The sequence below is a fragment of the Carettochelys insculpta genome, chromosome 26 (assembly GCF_033958435.1).
Source record: "Carettochelys insculpta isolate YL-2023 chromosome 26, ASM3395843v1, whole genome shotgun sequence".
In the NCBI taxonomy this organism is placed as follows: Eukaryota; Metazoa; Chordata; order Testudines; family Carettochelyidae; genus Carettochelys; species Carettochelys insculpta.
Window position 1 is genome coordinate 12,878,542 of NC_134162.1, and position 20,224 is coordinate 12,898,765.

The window sequence follows — 20,224 nt, forward strand, 5'->3', positions numbered from 1 at the left end:
TTGTGCTTTATATTGTAATTATAGTAATGTTCTCTCATTGTGGTCACTCTTTTGCATATATTAACCCTTTATGAATCCTACTAAGCACTTGGCATCAGTATATTGTGGTAGTGAGTTCCCAGGGATAACTGTGCATTATGTTACCAAGAAATACCTCCATTAATTTTATACTTGTCACCTTTCACTTGTAGTGAGTGTTGCCTTACTCAAGCCTTACAAAATAGGGTAAAAGGTGTCTTTGAACATTCAAAAAGTTTCCAAGAAGTGCTACCCTGACCACAGTGGATCTACCCCCAAAATGTGATTCTATTAAGCAAATGAAAGGGGAAAGGGAAGGTGCTAGGGACATCAAAAAAATTCTATAACCTCTTCCTGGCCAAAATTCCAGGTCTCAAACAGGAAACCAAATAGGACTTCCCCTTTCTAGGCTGTATGATTCTATGCAAATTATGGGAGATCTAGATAGGATCCACTGCCCACATAAAGTAGGCATCACCATGGTGACAGCATAGCTCCTGTGGGGCATCAGTCATCCAATATGCTCACTAGGGCATGAACCCTCTCACTGTCAGAAAAGAACTCTGCTTTAAATATACCAGTCAATTTTACTGCTGTATTCAGTGGAGTTTGTGGCCGTGATATGGGGTTGGGGAAAAAGCCTAAATAATAAATTGAGATTATATTGTGAAGATTTCAACGGCTGAGGGGAAAAAAATGATAAAGGAAGCACGGAAAACAAGGGACAACAATGCAAGGAGCAATAATGCTTGGCATATATTTTAACAGGTTGCTGCAAGGGATTACTCCAAAATAAACCTTTGCAATTTCTTTCAGCCGGGCCCTGCTTATTATTTAACACCAGCCATGAGAGAGTTGCTTCAGCATGGCTAGGGAATTTTCCTTTAAGAACTTGCGGTCAAAGAAAGATGCCCATTGCCTGTTGCACTAGAAACTGGAATACTCAGGATAACCCAAAGAACTGGGAGCTTGGCTTGGCTAAAGGCACTTAACAGAGACACAGCTTTTCACTTGGAGGCTGTCAAATTGTCCAGTTCAGGTCCCTTATGTGTAACATTGTTACTCTCTGATGGCTTTTCATTGATTCTGCTCTGCAAGACAGACATCAGCTCTATCTCCACTGGGCTGGTGTCCATGTCAAACAGCTACTGCCACACCAGGCAATAAGTGAGACCTGCTGTAATCGGTAGTCATGGAAGAGAGGCTAAGGACTCAGTGAGCAATGGAGACTGAACTTTTCTCAGTGTTATAGTTGTGCTTCTTGGTTGAGCCACACGGTTGGGAAAGATTGTGTCGGTGCACCTTATGTTACAAGTGCCCCGTGCATAAACAGAAGACTTAGCTGAGTGGTGATGTCAGCTTGGCCCCTTCATTAGCAACCTTACAAAATTTAACCACACCCCATAGTGATCAGTAAAGGGCTTACGCATAAGCTTTGATTTTAACACATGCTTAAAGGCACTGCTCAATTGGCACCTTGAATTCAAGTTTCTCTGTCCCTAAAATAAAAGGGTTAAAATTAGCTTCTTTCAATGAGGAAACTGATTTCATCACCACAACCCAAAGGAACCTCCTTGGTGTCCTTAAAGTTTGTAAACATGGAACAATGACTTTTAATTAACATTTGGAAGGTGTTTTGAGACCCTCTGGTAACAGGGACTACCACAGATGGCCCTCCTCCTCATTGCTGTCTCTGGTTTTGTTGTTTTTCAGTAGGTTAGTGTCATGTTAATATTTTGTACCAGTGAATGTTGTTGAAAAAATGAAGTCCCAGGGCAATGTGGCACTCATAACACCGAGGGATGGCAAGGGCTGACCTCATTTATCTATCAATTAGATTACAAATTATGGACAATTAGAAAGTGCCAGCATTTTGCTGCACGCACAGATTCCATTCAGCATAAAATCAATGTGGTTGGATAAAGTGCCCTGTGAAGGCAAAATTGGAGATACGAAAAACCCCAGCTGTGTCTCGCAAGTTTATGAATCAAAAGGCTGCTAATTAAATAAAGGAAAGATGCAATGATCACTCAACTAACGGAAATCCACTACCCTAAGGAGTAGCTCTTGATTAAGTGTATGGATGGAATCGACACTGAATTAGCATCCTTAGCAGAAGTCATTCAATATCGGGATGCAAAATTACTCCCTCCCCAAGGTAGATCGCAGGAGAAATTTAAATAGGTAGAGACAGAGAGTAAGTCAGATATGCTTAGTATTTGCATGTGAATGATAAAAAGTGGCTCCAACTCTTAGTTTGACAAAGATGAAACCCTTGATGGATTCTGAATGCGTACAATGGAGCGCAGGAAGAAACAGCACAATAGATTTAGCCCAGTGAATAAATCCAAAAGTAACAGGTCTTCACTATTCTTTCCTTCCCAAGAAAAAGGACTATTGTGAGCAGCACAACAGCAGTCCCATGGCAGGATGAAAACACATTAGCAGGGTGCTTTCATACAGAGTATCCTAAGGTACTTTACAAACAGGACCTAACTGAGCTTAATTCTGTGGAGCAGATGAATAGCATCACCATTTAACACACAAGGAAAATAAAACAGAGGTCTGAGGACACAAGCACAGTCACCTAAATCCATATTTAGATTGAACACCACTGGAAGGCAAAACAAAAAGCAGTCAAGTAGCACTTCAAAGACTAGCAAAATAATTTATTAGGTGAGCTTGTGTGAGACAGACCCACTTCTTCAGACCATCTGAAGCATCTCCAGCATCTTCTCCAGCATCTGAAGAAGTGAGTTAACTCACGAAAGCTCATGCTCTAAACTTTTCTGTTAGTCTATAAGGTGCCACAGGACCCTTCGTTGCTCTACAGATCCAGACTAACACGGCTACCCCTCTGATACTTCTTCAGACCATAGCCATACCAGAACAGACTCAATAGTTAAGGTACAGAGGTGTGTCAGATGAAAGCTCATCTAATAAATTATTTTGCTAGTCTTTAAAGTGCTACTTGACTGCTTTTTGTTTTGATAGCGTATAGACTAGCACGGCTCCCTCTCTGTTACAGTGGAAGCCAAGTGGGGGAGAAGGGGCATCTGCACTTCTGAAAAATCAGACTGCTGGATGGCTTGTACAACATGGCAAGGAAGAGTCATAATATGAACTTGGGACCTCATGGCTTTCCACTGCCCATGCGATTCACCAGCCCACAGAACACACGCTCCCCCAGTGCTCATCCTCTCCAGGGTAAAATCGGAGCAGATGGATTCGCTTTCCCATCCCTCCCTGTGGCTTTGCCTAGGTACTCACCACAAACGTGTACTGTTGCAAGGACTGGGCCATGAACTCAGGTTTGCACTCTCCAATGCAGAGGTGCACTGGACCGGAGCTGATCCCTGGGAGTGCCTGCCCCATCTCACACACAATTCTGAAAATAAAAAGCCCACAATCAGATGCCACAGTGACTTACTCAGCTTGATGGTTCCTTTTCTCCCTTTATTTTGACACCTGCTGCACTCCTCTTTCAAAGGAGCTAATTACTGAGTCTGTTTCCCCCATATAGTAATTTAAAAAAAATCAAAATTAGACATAATTATTACAAGCTGTAAACTCCAGAGCAATGCAGAGCACTAATGGCAAATTTATTAGCCTGAAGCAAAGTGACTGTGAAGTCCTCAGAGTAATGGATGAGTTCATTAAGGGAAGAGCCACATTGTGGGCTCCTGCTTAATAAGAAATTGAGGTACCCGTTTGGAGATGACAGACAAACAATACAGGCCTTTTTGTAGAAGGTTAGTGTGACTACTGGAGAATACTCCTATGCTTAAGAAAGAAGGTTTGTGGAACTGAATTGTGCGAAGTATCCTGATCAGTGCCTGAGGATGTGCTCTGGGGCAGGGAAGGTATAAAAAAAATTACAGCATTTTGAATGTGAACATAAGATAATCAATAGAAACATAACAGATAAGGAGGGTGCCTCAGGACAGTGGTTGGGCAGAGAGACAGAAAAGAAAGCAAAAGCTTGATCCTGCCCTTGGCTGCATGCCACAAATCTCCTTGGGTCCCAGGTCTCCTGTCAGCAGGACAGTGGCATTGGGTAACGTTACTAGAAACAAGAACCAAATCATTATTTGTCACACTGGCATATTCAAGGGATAGGCTGTAAGCCAAGGCCTTCAAGATGACCTGAGCAAGGGAGGATCCATAGCAACACCACAAAAGGGATGCTGCAAGGTGTCTCTCCCACTTGGTGTTGGAAAGAGCTCTCTGGGGCTGTCCACGGTAGGGACTGTGCTGGCCAGGTGGCAGCTTCTTGGGGCTGACCACGGTGGAGACCTTGCTACCTGACCTTTGCCCCACCCCGACCCCTGCTGCCCCAAAGGGGATCATAGCTGTCCTGCTCACCATCTCTGTGCTGTTGCTATTCCCTGTGGTCATTATATACTCACAACTGTCCTGCTGGCAGTCCCCTCCCTTTCTGTGTAAGGAAAAACAATGCCATTCCAGGCACATGACATTGCTCTGGCACAAACAAGCCCTGACCTTGCTTTCAGTTATGAAAAGAGGAAGCTGCATACCAAATTCGGTGGTCCTAGCTCTTACCATTGAAGAGGAGATCTTGAACAGACACTAACAGATGCACAGACAGACTCACTTGCTCATTCACAGACAAACTTTCACAAAAACATAGTAGATATATAATGGAAAACCCTTCTGCAGTAACTGACTGGTCCCTGATGGTCAGTCCCAATAGGAAAGGCCAAGTCAGATGGTGCATAGACACTGCATTCCCTCGCTGGACAAGGTTGAGGATACATTGGCAGAGAGATTACGGGGAAAGCTTTTACCACCACTGCTTGTGCTAAAATCAAACAGAAGCTTTCTGTCTCTGGAGCTATCATTCGAGTGGCTCTCACCCATGCTGAACTCACTAGTGAATAAAAAGGATTTAAAAACAAAAAGCCAAGAAAAGAAATCTGTAGGCAAAATGCTCAGCTGATGCTAGGAGGTGTAACAAACCACGAACATGCTAGCAAAGAGACAATGTGAAAGCTGTTATTGCTACACATCAAAATGGGTTTCCTACAGAGACGGAGCCTTTGGAAAACAGAGCCTTAAGTGTTTCCTATGTGGGCCTAAATTTTCCAAGCTTTGCTCTCTTTTCTACTTTCAACTAGACTGACCTTTCTCCCTGGAGCACGAAGGCAGGACCTGCAAGAAGAGAGAACTGTTGTTTTGGCACTGGTGATGTGTGGGCGAGGGGAATCGTGTCAGGCTCAGAACGTGCTACTTAGATAGGGCCGAGGCAGTGTGGTTGTAGCTGGGAGATTGCTCTTCGCAGTTGATGCAATCTCGAGAGAGTAAAGGGACAGTCTCTGCTCACTCCATCAGATGGGCAGCCAAAACCCAAGGAGTAGTTGCAGAAGCTTTAACAAAAGGGTGGTGGGACCCAGGTTTTATTCCAAACACAGGGAAAAGGGACACCAGGGCAGGATTTCAGAAGACTCAGAAGATCAAACACTAGACAGTAATGTGGACCTTTTCATTCCTCAGCTGACCAAACAATACCATTCAGTAGTCCCAGAACAAATAGTAGGACACACACAATTGCATACACCACCAGGCACGTTGGGAGAGAGGAATGGTGGCAGAAGCTGATCTCAGATTCCAAATGCAGGCCAAAACCCCAGCAGGTATCATCCTACAAAATGATGCATTCGACAGAGCTGTAGGGTGCTGATTACTGGGCTAAGTGGCCCTTTAACCAACATTAACCTAATTGCCAGCTGATAGATTGCATGGCTGGAACATATGGTGAGTCATTACCATCTCAGAATTCAGTCTGCCCACAGAACCCTTACGAGGGTCCTTTTATCCGGATCCATCTTTAAAAGGCAGCTCTCACGCTCACACTTGCTGTTATCTGCCCAGGATAAATGTTTTAATGATGTTAACAAACTTTGAAAGCTTAAGAGCTGTAATTAGAATCACCATTATAAAATCAGGGTTTCATACCATCAAAGGAGGGTAATTTTATCATCTCCTGTCACCAGTTTCAAAAATAAAACACTGCTGTTTTAGAACCTAATGGACAGAAAATACCATGTTTTAAAATGCTATTAGTGCACAGCTTTGAGCCAATACCTATAATGATGATATTAATGCTTCGCACTTGTGTAGCATCTTTCAATCAGAGCCCTGAAAGCACTTTACGAACACTCAAGTGGGGTCAAAACTAACTGCTAGGGGTGTGAATTTGCTGCTTACATACACAGGGGGGCCGACTGATTTGCTGGGCCCCTGGGCAGGGTCGGGGGCCCGCCCTTGCGCTTCCATAAAGGGTAGGGCTGGGGGCAGCCAGCCCTCAGTACTGCCTGGGGCATGCTGTGTGGCACTCCAGCAGCGGTTCTGACTGCTGCTGCTTCTGCAGCAATGGCAGCTGGGAGCCTCAGGCCCTTTTGCGTCACTGGGCCCCAAGGCAACTGCTCCCTTTGCCCCGCAGATGGGCACGCAGGCGCACATACTTGTGCGAGCTCTCAGCATGCTAGGGCGAGTACAAACATGCAGCGTAGCCCCAGTCACAGCTCTAGTAGTGGTGAGACAACCTGAAATGGGTGGATTCATTCTCAGCACGGCCTCCCATGTCACTGCAGCTTCAGTGATACTTATCCTCCCCATTGGCTTAATGAGAACCAGCATAAGTGTCCATCAAACAGCGGCATCACACCCCTTGTTTGTGGTGTAGACACAGGCCCCCCTATGGAGGGAGAAGGGAGAGCAAAGGGGGCAGTTGCCCTGGGGCCTGGTGATTCAAAAGGCCTGGGGCTCTGGCTGCTGCCACAGCAGCAGTGGCAGCTGGAGCCCTGGGACCTTTAAATCGCTGCTGGAATGCCATGCCATGAGCTCCAGGCAGTGCTAAGGGCTGTGAGGGTGGAGGGGTGGCATGATGCTCTCTGGGTGGTACTGAGGACTATCTGCCCTTGACCCTGCCTGTTCTGCAAGTGCAGAGCCAGCCCTCACACCGCCTTGCCCAGGGGCCCATAGAGGTTCTCAGCTCCCCTGTGTTGACACAACCTTAGCTTCACGCAGCACCCCCAGTAGATAATTTTATTATTGTTATTTCAGAGTTGGGGAAACAGAGGCACAGAGTGATTAAAGTGACTTGTCTATGAGGAGAAATTTGGGATTATTTAGTTTGCAGAAGAGATGACTGAGGTGTGATTTGATAGCAGCCTTCAGCTTCCTGAAAGGGGGCGGGGGTTCTAAAGAGGATGGACAGAGGCAGTTCCCAGCAGTGACAGATAGCAGAACAAGTAGCAATGGTCTGAAGTTACACAGGGGGAGGCGTAGGTTGGATATTTTAGGAAAAACTATTTCCCCAGGTGGGTGCTGAAGCACTGGAATGTGTTACCTAGAAAGGTGGTGGAATCTCCATCCCTAGAGGTTTTTAAATCCTGGCTTGGATGATTTAGTTAGGGTTGGTCCTGTTTTGGGCAGGGGACTGGACTTGATGACCTCCTGAGGCCTCTTCCAGCCCTAGGAGTCTATGATTCTATACTCACACAGCAGAGTAATGGAAGATCTTGGAAAGAGAAGCACCAAACTGACTTGCAGGCTGACTGCTCTAATCACTGGACTATATTTTTTATTTAAACAAGGGCTCCTCCCATCCTGAAGTCCCTTCTCCCTTCCTCTGGAGGTGATCAATCCCCCGCATTTCAGTTTATAGTATTTGCATTGCTGACGTGAATAGCTGGTAACTGAGATGGACTCAGAGTTCACTCAGTGCTTACGAGTGCAAAGTCAAAGTCAGGGGAAGATGTTCAGGAGCTGCTCCTGACTATCCAAAGGGGAACTCAGGCTGAATGTAATCCACCTATACTCCACAGCTCACCAGAGCAGTTCTCCTTTGCCTAGGCCTTATAAACAAGTTTATCTTCAGAGCAGTTTTCTCTCCTTTCCACAAAAAATGCATTTACCCCATGTGAAATGAACTCTGCCCAGGAGCAATATACTTTAGCTGGACACAGCAGAGAAACAGCTCTGGACATCTTTAGGCATGAAAGGGGAGCTCTGTCTCCACAGCCTCTCTGCTAGGACTACCAAGCAAGAGGTGAGTTAAATGCAACCAACACTTCCTACACTTTGGGAACTGGACTGAGACCCACCAAATCATTTCACTCAAGCCATCAAAGAACAACCACTTTCAGCGGCTACAAACCCTGAGTCAGATTCATGCTCAGTCTCTCAGATTCCTTCTCTCGCTTTCTGACTTGCTCCTGCAATGCTCCACTGTATGTATACTTGGCTGCCTGATCATTTGCCCATGCAGCAAGCATGACTCAAAAAGAAGTCGCTTAACATATTCCATCTTGCCCGCTCTCCATGAATGCACCCCCTAGCCTTGAAGGCATATTGGCACCTTGGCTAAAAGAAAATACAACTCAAAAATGAAAAAAAAAAATCCAAACCCAAAATCCCAACCTGCAATGGGGACACGTGTCACTTTTGGAGGTTTATTCGCCCGTCCTCCGTTAGGTGCCTATTTTCTAATTTTCAGCTGACGTTTTTCTCAGTGAAATAAATGAATGGACTCCGGTGGAGGCCTCTTCAGATTAAACTGCTGTCACCACCTTGCATGCCTAACAAATGATTGCCGGCAGCTATCAGCATGGGACGCATTCCAACTGGAGCTGGGGGGAGGAGATGGAAAGACAGAGGGTAAACAGCAAGGTGCTCATCAGAAAAGTTGCTTAGCAAAGCAGGAGCTGTGGCGCAGAAGGAAGCAAAATGCTTATTAAACCTTTAAAAGAAATGTTTAATCCCTGGGAAGAAATCCAAGCACAGGACCCTTCCTTGGTGTAAACTGGCACAGCGCCCCTTAAGTCAGGGAAGCGACATCAGTTTGCAACCATGAAGGATCCGGCCCCAAAACCACTGCCCTAGCTCTGCAGAGCAGGAGGGAGAGAGTGAGTGGGGAGAGAGCATGCCTCCAGCTCATGGGCTGAGCGCATGTTTGCTTTCATCACCAAGAAGAGGCCTTCTGAAGGGCGGCCAGATGGGGTGCTTATGCTGGAGGCACACAGGCGTGAGTTCTAAGAGCGCAGCCAGGGGCACTTACTGCTCTGCGATGATGTACTGCTCCCGCAAGGGAGTGCACTGCACCTCTGCCACTTGCACGTTGTGGGCAATCTCTGAGAAATCCAGGCCCAAGTTCACACCACGGATCGTCACTCGTGTCCCTCCTTCTGGGGGCCCTGACACTGTCAGGATCTGGAGAGGAAACACAAAAAGCATTACTAGTGCCTTCTGGCAGGTGCTGGGAGCCTGCTCATGTCTGTGGCACTCCCATGGCACCAGCTCTGGGGGGATCTCCCCCAGGTCTGGCAGCTGTAACCGATCACCCGGGTTGAGCCCTGCCAATCCGCGGATTTCTGCTTTCTGTTGGTGGGTATCTGCATCCACAGCTATTCATGGCTTGTTTGTGCAGAGACGGATGCAAACGAGGTTACAGATTTTGTACCTAGAACCCTGCAAAGTTGCAGCCATCTGCTCTGTATCAGCAGGTGTGGAGGCAGATATCCACAAATCGTGGACACCAATCTTGCCTATCCACATGGGACTGTATGTCCGGCAGACAGGAGAGGAGACCTCCTGCCCACTTTTCCTCACCATTTCCTACCAGCAGAGGCTGAAGGGATGCAGCACAAGAGTAAAGAGCAGCTCCATGGTACATCCTCACCAGGGCTCTGCTTCTGCCCTAATAGGCGTGCTATGGGTGCGCCTGTGGGTAAGTCAACATGGCTGCATGCCCACAGCACTGAGCCACTATGACTTTTCTTGTGCACATGTAATTGCCCTCAAACAGGCTCCAGCATGGGGCCTCTGGAGCTTAGTGCAGGCACCTCTACAGCTTCAGCTAAAGGCCAGCTGGCTCTCAGCTTAGGCTGCAGAGGACACTTATTCCTTCTCTGTGAAATGGTCTAGGTACCACTTCACGGGACAGTTAACCACACACATGTACCATTACGGGCTGCCAAGCACCTCTTTAGCCCACAAGGGGAATAATGCCAATTAATTCGTAAACACAGGAAAATCTGATATTGAGGGAATGACTCAGGGATCCTCTCAGACCCACTGAGCTTTGAAAATGGAGCTTGTCCACAGCAGTTTTTCTTAAACTTTTTGAGACCACAGACCAAACATGCTCCCCACAAAAAAACCCCAAAAAACAAAAACACCCAATCCCCCTCAAAAAAAAACAAAAAACCCAAAATGCAACACATACAGAAAAAAACCCAGATGAATAATTTAATCAGGTATTCTAGCAATGAAGAAGTGACATTGTGTCTGGCTTTAAGAAGAGAAAAGAGATCCCATCAGTGTATTTCTCCAGACACTCGCGGCGCACCTGCGAGTTGTTCATGGAACACCAGTGTTCTGTGGAACTCAGTTTAAGAAATACTGTGCTCAACAAAGTGGTGCATTCATACAAACACGCCGGCTTTGCCAGGTCTGGACCTAGGGGAGACTTTGCATGGTTTCCCCACAAAGCCCAGAGCTTCCTTCATCCATTTTGCTGTATAATGAATTTTATTGTGCAAGCTGCACACTGCAACCTGAACTATTCCCCCCGCCCCTTTGGGGCAGCCAGATACTCCTGTTATCATCCCCAGTCCAGCACACCTCTCTTCTCTCCATGCCCTGTATCATGCTCAGACATTTTGCAGCAGTCCTGGGAGCCAGCGTATGTGCCCATTATGCTGGAACTGAAGATGGCTGGAGTTCTGCAGGTGGCAGAGACTTGACCAGTAGCAGCAGCAGCAGCAGCAGTGTCTCTCCAACGGTTAAGATCGGCTTCCTTTTTATAGCCTTACATAAAAGATGGTAACCTTAAAGAAGTGGGCTGCTGCTATGGAGAATCTCTCTATGTTTTGCCATGGACATTCTCATGTTAATACCACATTTTATGAGTGAGGAAGGCAATGACATGCACTTCAAACAACCTTTGAAATGCTAATGGGTGAGGTGTGCATGCTGAATATGTTCATTTACAGGGTACCTCCATCATGACTGCCTCTGCTGCACTTCCAATAGGATTTCATTAAATATCACTCCCCCTCCCCAGCCAGTGGCATGCACTGAGAAAGTTCAAGGTCATGGGATTGAGACCCAAGAGTCCTGGCTCACTATGAGGCCTTGGGAAAGTCTCTGTGCCTCAGGTCTTTGTCCATAAAATGGGGATAAGGATAGACTCTCCGCATTTGGGAAGCACTTTGCAATGGATAATGAAATCACTAGTTAAGACCAGAGGACTATTACTAATGCAAGACTGACTTAGATATATCTGAATTCCATCCTTTCGTTATCAGCACCAGCTTTCTGACCGTCCTACCATCCTGCTAGCTGCCCACTCCCCCCAGGATCTCAGAACAGTTTCATAGGTGGTCTCTGAATTCTTAGTACAAGTAAAGAGATGAAATATAACACACAAACACTGCCAATCATTCATAGAATCCTAGGGCTGGAAGGGACCTCAGGAAGTCAGTGAGTCCAGCCCCCTGCTTCATGCAAGATCAACCCCAACTAAGTCATCCGAGCCAGGACTTTGTCAGGCCAGGACTTCAAAACCTCTAGGGATGGAGATTCCAACACGTCTCTAGGCAACACAATCAATTGCTTCACCACCCTTCTGGTGAAGCACTTTTTCCTAATATCCAAGCTACTCCTCTCCTTCTGTAACTTCAGACCATTGCTCCTTGTTCTGCTATGTGTCACTACTGAGAACAGTTTTTCTTCATCCTCTTTCGAGCTCCCCTTCAGGAAGTTGAAGGCCGCTATTAAATCACCCCTCAGTCTTCTCTTCTGTAAACTAAATAAGCCCAAATCTCACAGCCTATCCTCATAGGTCTTGTGCTCCAGCCCCTTAATCATTTTAGTTGCCCTCCACTGAACCTGCTCCAGCACATCCACATCCTTTTTATACAGGGGGGGTCCAAAACTGGAAACAATATTCCAGATGTGGCTTCACCAGTCCTGAATAGAGGGAAACAACTTCTCTAGATCTGCTCGAAATGCTCCACCTAATGCACCCTATAATATACTGTTAGCCTTCTTGGCTACAAGAGCACACTGTTCACTCATATCCAGGCTTTCATAACCCTTAGGCCCCTTTCTGCTGTACTGCTGCTTAGCCAGTCGGTCCCCAGCCTGTAACTAGCTTGGGATTCTTCTGTCCCAGGTGCAGGACTCTGCACTTCTCCTTGTTGAATCGCATCAGATTTCTTTTGGCCCAATCCTCCAATTTATTCGAGTCACTCTGGATCCTCTCTCTACCCTCCAACGTATCTACCTCCCCCACTAGCTTAATGTCATCCGCAAACTTGCTGAGGGTGCAATCCAGTCCCTCATCCAGGTCATTAATAAAGATGTTGAATGACACCAGCCCCAGAACCGAGCCTTGCGGAACTCCTCTTGAAACGGACCACCATCCAGATGTTGAGCCCTTGACCACTACTTGTTGGGCCCAACCGTCAAGCCAGCTTCCTATCCATCTTACAGTCCATGTATCCAATTCATACTTCCTTAACTCATTCATATTGCTAAATACAAGATATTCCACTGTTTCAGTACCCATCAAAGCAGGCCTGTTTAGAATGCCTGCGTATCATGGTTCTATTCCATCGTGTGGCTGTGGATTTAATTGGCATGTGCCCCACTCCAGGATCTCTGCGGACAGTCCCTTATTAAATCCTTCCACTTACCTAACGCTGGCCTCCTCTTATAACCATCACGAGCATTGCAGGAGCTGCCTTCTCTGCAGCCTCTGTTGTCTGGAATAACCACCTTTTCGGCCTCCTGGCAAATCTATCTTAAGTGATTGCTTTTCTCCCACACTTATGCTGCTTAATTTCTCTCACTTAACCTCTGCTCCTATTTATTATTAACTCTGAAGCTGTATTATTTAATTTGGCAAAAGGCTTTGGGTTGCAATTTGCTATACAGACCACACGAAAAACAGCTGCATTGTATTTTAAAATACCTTCTCCTTCCACTGCCTGTGGCTCAATATCTCTCTATTTGCACTCTGGGCCTTCTGACTGAAGGCTTTAATTTATTCAGTGTATAATGCCTGTGCACTTCTGCTTTCTGCAGCTCACACCGTGTAGCATATTTTGTATCATTTAGCTCTGTAAAGCATTGTGTTCCCAAAGACGACACTATACAAAATCAAGTTGTATTACTGTATCATGTTCAACACTGAAAGCCTGGTCTGTGAATGTTTACGTTGCTAGTTACATATCCACCCGAACACAAATCTTGACAGTTACTTTCTTTACAACTGTAAATTAGTGTAAACTCTATTTATTGCAGTATTTACATTACTGGATGTGCTGACTTATCACACACCCAAAACCTACCCCTGTGGCTTGCCATTTTCTGACCCGACTGCAACTGACAAAACCAGGCTGTGTTGCTAAACGAAACAACATTATCAACATAAAAATAAAAATCCATGTGCTGACCCGGAAAATGCCCAAACCAGAATTCCATTCAACCTAGATTTTAGGGGCTGCTAATTGAAGAGTTTTGAAATAACTGTGCCAAAGAGCTGCCCCAGGGTTGGAACAGATGCATTCAATTAATTACAGCTGGGGAGATTCAGTCAAAACCATGGGAAGAAATCAAGTCTTAGAGGTCCAGTTGGGCAGAACTTCGGTGACCTCCTCTGAGCAGAGGTGGCCTTTGCCTGTGTCTGAGATGGCAGCAGCAGCTGGACTTTGAGTTATTTTTCACATGCAATTTTCAGATCCTATACTTATGTGCACAAGCCAATTATACATAGCAAGTCTGACCCAAGGCTGTTGCTGACATCACAGTCTCTCCAGAATGTCACCTACAGCCAGTCACGCTTGGAAGACGGATGAATGGGAAAGAATAGATTCCCGTTAAGGATAACTTCACTTTCTGTTCTGTGATGCAGGAGGAAAGAGTCTCCAGGTAACAAAGCCAGATAGTTCTGTTTAATATGTCTTCCTGTGTGTCTACATTTCTATACTGTGCTCATCACCATCTTACTTTAGGTATCTCTTGCTACGACAAATCTTGTCTCTAGAACATCTACTGTCAATCAAAATGGGATTAGGAGTCAGCGCTCCTACCCAGCTCTGCAACTAACTCATCGTGCAGCCTTGAGCAAGTCACTTCCCTGCGCCCTGCCTCAGTTTCCCCATCTATAAAATGAGACCTTGATGCTGACCCTGTTGTGCAAAGCAGACTGAGACTACTTGGTGAATGTATAATGTTTTGCACTTGCACAGCTCTTATCTTCTTAAAAGGGCAGGAACATAACTTAAGTGACTGGAGAGATATTAAAAAGTCTGGTCTAGCTGCACCCAGCTGCATCTAGTACAAACTCCTGCTGTAGACACGTGTGCGGCTTACACTAGCATGGATTGCACGAAAGGCAATCACAGCACACCCTGTTTGCAGAGTTTGTGTATGGCTACAGCCCTTGTCCAGCAACTCTGACACCAACAGCACGTCAGCAACACATCCGCAACATTCCGTCTTCCAGCAGCTTTGTCACTACCTGCAGGGTGACCCAAAGACATTCCCAGCCCTGAATGTTCCACATAAACATGTGTTCTGCACTATCCAGTCTTCTCCTGGGCAGTTCAGATATTAGAGGTCCATTACCTCTGTATGGAGTGAATATTCAAGTTCACTATTTTAAATGGAGTTATTAAGCTGTTCAGTTTAAACACAACACTGGATTCATTGATAATTAAAAACAAGATAATTTAACTTCACAGTGATTTTAAGTGAAAACAAGTATAAGGTATTAAATTCAGAAATGATTACAAGAGAAATACAGATAAAACATTTCTGGGAGCTAAAATTCAACAAGCTACATTGGATACAAGATAAAATCCTTACCACACATCCCAGCAATAGGGCTGATGAAATTTTCAGATCAGAAATTCCTGCAAGTCAGAGTGGAGTCTTTGTCTTCTTAGGTGAAAGAGAGGGGGAGAGAAAGTTTGGGGTGTTTTTGCCCCTCGCTTTTACTGTCTAGTCACCCTTTGAAATAAATTTCCCTGAAAGTTACTCCTAGATAAAGCTCCTGCCCAGTGTGAGAATGGAGACATGGGAATGGGGGTTTAATAAAGGTTCCATGATGTTTGCTAAAATGTAAGTCAATCTGTTCCTGTCACTCTTCTTTGCCAAAGAATGATCACTCAGCTGATGGCTGCCAATTAACTTTGAGGACAACTGGTTGGAGACATCACCTTGTCTTCTGAGAAACCCAGTTCACCACATTCCCACAGTTGTCTGATAAAATACATTAGTTATAATTTGTGCATATGTTCTTAACTTTTAAAACGCACTGCACACGTTACACAAGAGTAGTGATGATCAGTGTGTTATGAGCTTTTAAACAATACTTTCAGAAGGTATATTGTGCACAAAGACTGCAGTAATGTATAGGATGTCAATACTGAGCCACAGATAGGTATCACTGCACCTATTTCATCAACAGGGAAACTGAGACACAGAAAGCAACAGTGATTTATCTGGGGTCACCTTCCATTGAAGTAGGATCCAGTTTCTTTAACACCACTGTCACCCCAATTTCATGGTTTCTCACTTCCAATGTAAGCCAACCCAGAACAACAAAAAGCAGAGTCTATATGTGGCATGGAGACAGGATAAACTCCAAGGCACAAGGGCATCCTTGCTACAGTCACAGGTGAGCCAGACACTACCATACCATTACACACAGCATCAAGGAGACAAAGAAAAAGATAAGAATCTCAGCCATGCAAAGAATGGCAAAAAAATTACCCAAGTGTCATTTACCGTCTTTCTTTTCTTTTCCTTTTCTTTTCTTTTCATGTTCTAAGTTAGCTGGATCCCAGCTGATGAACCCAGCAGGGACCCAGCACAGAAGCGTCCCTATCTCCTCATCCCTGCATGATCCCTCCTTGTCTCTGTCTTAGCTGATAGCACATTCACAACCTAATTGTTATCTCAGCAGAGCGACTCCATTATTCAGCCTGACACTACCCCCTCCATCGCTGTTGTTTGCAGTGATGTTATATTAATGAGGCCTGCAAATAAATGAATAGGAGATCAGAGAGCTGCTTGTTCTCAAGCAAACTGATTTTTTATTTATTTATGGCAGAGGCTGCAGACATTAGAGAAGTTTGATACTGTGAAAGAAAGAATACTGACAGCAGAGGTGAGGGCATGGATTCAGGTCCTTTAAATGGAAGGACTGCATGGTAGCCAAGATTCATTTCCTTCTGTTTCCATAACAATATGGTTTCTCCTTGGCATTTACCTGCTCCCACATGATGCTCGGAATCCAAAGGCAAGAACATTGGTCTAGGGCATGGGAACAAGAGTGCTGACCTGATGGGAGAGAGGGAAGCTAACTGCAAACAGGAAAAATCATGAAAGTTCTTGCAGCGGGGAATGATCCAACAGCTTAGTTACGGGAGCCAATCTAGGGGGCAAACTCAGCTCCCTGTTCCACCAGTGCAGCCCTGTCTAACACTGTTATAGCTCCCCTAAATTCAGATCCCTAAATATGGAACACGTTGATTTATCAGCAGAAGCAGAACTCTAACTTCTGCTCATGTTGAACTAAAAATACACTTAGGTCAATCCTCTATAATTCAAACATTTCCTGGAGAGACTCCTTCAGATGAGCCTTCAGCTTTGCAGGAGACACACAGACTGGGATACAGAAACAACAAATCTGCAATAGCCACAGCTAAGGTATACTTTCTTTTCCTTGGACAGATACCGCCAACATTGTTTTCTAAGTTGGACACTGATACCATATTCTATGGCAGTGCCCAGCCCCCAGCTAGCATGAACTGCAGGGATGGAAGCTCCAGCTTAGCTGCAAGTTGCTTTGTGGTAGGGGTGGGATATTTTAATATTTTTTCCTGATGCTTAGCTTATGGAGGAGAGAATAAGCCACCTTTACTGTTACAACTGTCTGAATGATTTAATATGAAGAAAACAGCCAGCAGAGCCTATTTTTGCTCCTGGCATCATGTAACCCTACCTTGTGCAATGAGCACAAATGTTTGTGGGAAAGAGAGTTGCATTCTACTGAAGGGGAGATATTTATTTATTGTTAAAAGTTTATTAAAAATAAAAAGGAATAAAAGAACGGCCATACTGGGACAGACCAAAGGTCCAGCTCACCCAGTAGTCTGTCTTCTGAGAGTTGTCACTACAAGGTGTCCCAGAGGGAATGAACAGAACAGATAATCAGTTGATCCAGTCCCTCTCATTCATTCCCAGCCTCTGGCAAACAGGCTAGCAACACCATCACTGCCCATTCTGGCTAACAGTAATGGATGGACCTATCCTCCATGAATTTGGCTGGTTCTTTTTTGAACACATTTATAGTCTTGGCCTTCACAATGTCCTCTGGCAAGGAGTTCCACAGGTTGACTGTGCATGGCGTGAAGAAATACTTCCTTCTGCTTGCTTTAAATCTGCTACCTATTTATTTCATTTGGTGACCGCCTAGTTCTTGTGTTTTGGGAAGAAGTAAATAACTTTTTGTTATATACTTTGTTCATACCTGTCATGATTTTATAGACCTCTACCATATCCCCCTTTAGTCATCTCTTTTCTAAGATAAAAAGTCACAGTCTTGTTAATCTAGCTTCATATGGCAGGAAACAAAGGAAACAAAATGCCTCAGAGATAGAAAGTCTCTGAGCTCATCAGGCTGGCAGGATGGGCGTTAGCACTACACAGTATCAGATAGAAGCGAGCTGGCAGTGGTATCAATTAAATGGCTCCATAACCAAGGTGAGTTTCACCCCAAGCAAAAGAACAGCACACACAACTTATGCACCACTTAAGTTCTCCTTAAGCCTAAATTTAAGCATATGCTTAATGGCTTTGCTGAATCAGGGCCTAACTAAACACAAGGGCCTTCAGCCCAGGTTTCAGTGTGAGTCAACAGCTCTAGGGGTTCTGTGCTCAGAGTGAACTGTGTACAGGGAAAGGGTGTTGTTGGTGTTCTGAGACATTTTTGTTAATCCCCTTCCTTCCCCTTTTTATTTTCAATTAATAGATGCTGGGCCATGGAATTCCTCTGCTATGCCGCCTGAGCCAAGAGTATTGCAGCTTAGAAAGACCTCTGGGCTGGCAGAGCCCCCTGATTTTCAGGGCAACGAGTCAAAGGAGTTTGGGCATGGTTGAGTAGCCTCACAAGGATCTAAGCCCACCCTGCCATCAAGATAGAGCATCCTACCTGAGTGATCCAGCCCTGGATTGACCAGTCCTTGATGACATATACAGGCCTTCACCCACCAGAGCAGGTAGGCAGAGCACCATGCTGCAGAATGAGGTGAATTTTTTGGGTAAGCTCTTGCAAACCCAAGATTCATTGTATCTAGGCACCTTTAATAAAGCCAGGGATTTGTCCTTTGCCATTTTTCCTACTCCCTTCCCCAGAGTGTTTGTACATGAGCTGGTTGTCCCCACTGTGACTGCATTTCATCATGGTGGTGCATGTTCTGTACAGCACTTTCAGATCAGTGATGCTGAAAAAGCATCAAGAAAAGAAAAATAATACATCATTCAGTCACCAGTGAAATCAACTAACCCCTTTAAATAATAGCACAAGTTATTCTCTGACCATCTCTGGGGCATGGATGAGATAACCATATTGGATTCCTGACTGTGGACAAGAGTATCTGTGGTGGTAAGTGGAAGAAACACAGGCACACATTAGATGAGAAACTTTCACTTGCCCATACTAGACTCTTGTATGTATTTCACTTGAGAAGGCCATATTCTGCTATGTAAAGACAACATAACCCTGGAGCAGCTCCCCCGAAGTCAAAAGCATTACTTCAGATTTGTAAATACAAGACTATAGCCTATTCTCTTTGCACTCTGCTGGAAAATGCAACATTGCTGGAATCCTCCTTTTCGGTTGAGGTTAATGTTTCTCGTGATCCCAAACTGCAGGGAGATAGTGCACTTACACAGCCGGAGAAAGCATTAAGAAGGGAACCAACACAAACTTGTCACAATGGGTCAGCTGTCCTGCTGCTTTTCAATTTGTTATGGGTTTCCTTTTCCCCCAGGTTGAGCTGACTACAGGCTTAGATGCACCACAGTGGCTGCTGTCCCAGCCAGCCATCAATGATTCCAAGGGGGGATTTTATTATCGTGAAGGTGCAGGGGATTAAGAGTGGCTGATGAGCGCCTAACCTGGCTTTTATACAAATCAGGAGACTCTTGGACCGTTTCCAACTGAGGGAGGCCTAGGACACTTGCACCTGGGGTAGGTCTGTCAAAACCAGGCTACAGCCTGTAAAGCAATCGAAAGCTGAAGATGGATTTAGGAGCAGCAGCAATGCATTCCATGAACTCGTTCCACCAAGCTCCAGTGCTTGATTTCTTAACCTCCTGGTGTCTTTGTACAATCAGCACTACCATTAGCCCTGTTCTTATGCAGCCCTGCAGTCCAAGAGCCTTTCTGTCTCTGAAAAGCAACAGGGGTGAAACTGCACAAGAGCCTTTCTGTTCGAAGCTGTGATTTGACTGTCTGGAAGGCCTCTGGAGGGGGCCGCTTATCTGGCTCCAACAACAAAAGATGGCATGACGGAGCCCAAGTATGAAAATGACCCATGTTTTTATAAGACAGACAGGGTGGGAGGAGTTGGGCAAAATGTGCTGAACATGGGAAGTGAATCCGTCTCTCTGCCAGAGATGCAACTTCCACACAGCTATTTTTAGCGCAATAGCTCAAGTCTGTCTACCTTGCCTGGAAGATTCACTCCCAGCTGCAGTTTAGATTAACGGCATGTCTTCACTAGCTGCTCGATCAATGGGCAGCAGTCGATCCAGCATGGGTTGATTTATCACGTCTTAATATGGATACGATAGATCAACTGCCGAGCGCTCTCCCGTCATCTCCAGTAATCCACCAACAAGAGAAGAGAAAGTGGTGTCTACGGAACAGCATCATTGTTTGACTTACCATTGTAAAGATACTGTGGTAAGCAGGCATAATTACATTGACTTCAGCTACATTATTCATGTAACTGAAGATGAGTAGCTTAAGTTGAAGGCCCAGGGTGGATGAGACCTTACAGACAGAGACCTGAGCACAGAACTGGCAATTCAGATCTTTTCGCCAACTCCTTCTGTGGCCTACGATCAATCAAACTCTTTGGGCCATATTAAGCTCTGG

The 20,224-nt window shown here is 45.3% G+C and overlaps 1 protein-coding gene across 1 annotated transcript in view; it reads right to left on the reverse strand.

The window, feature by feature from the left end:
* Positions 1-20,224, reverse strand: part of PLXNA2 (plexin A2) — a 319,252-nt gene that overhangs the window by 68,198 nt on the left and 230,830 nt on the right. Inside the window, exons 13-14 of the mRNA XM_074977826.1 lie at positions 9,101-9,252; positions 3,289-3,406 (exon numbers count right to left, since the gene is read on the reverse strand). Coding sequence (XP_074833927.1) covers positions 3,289-3,406; positions 9,101-9,252 — 270 coding nt within the window. The remainder of the gene's footprint in view (positions 1-3,288; positions 3,407-9,100; positions 9,253-20,224) is intronic.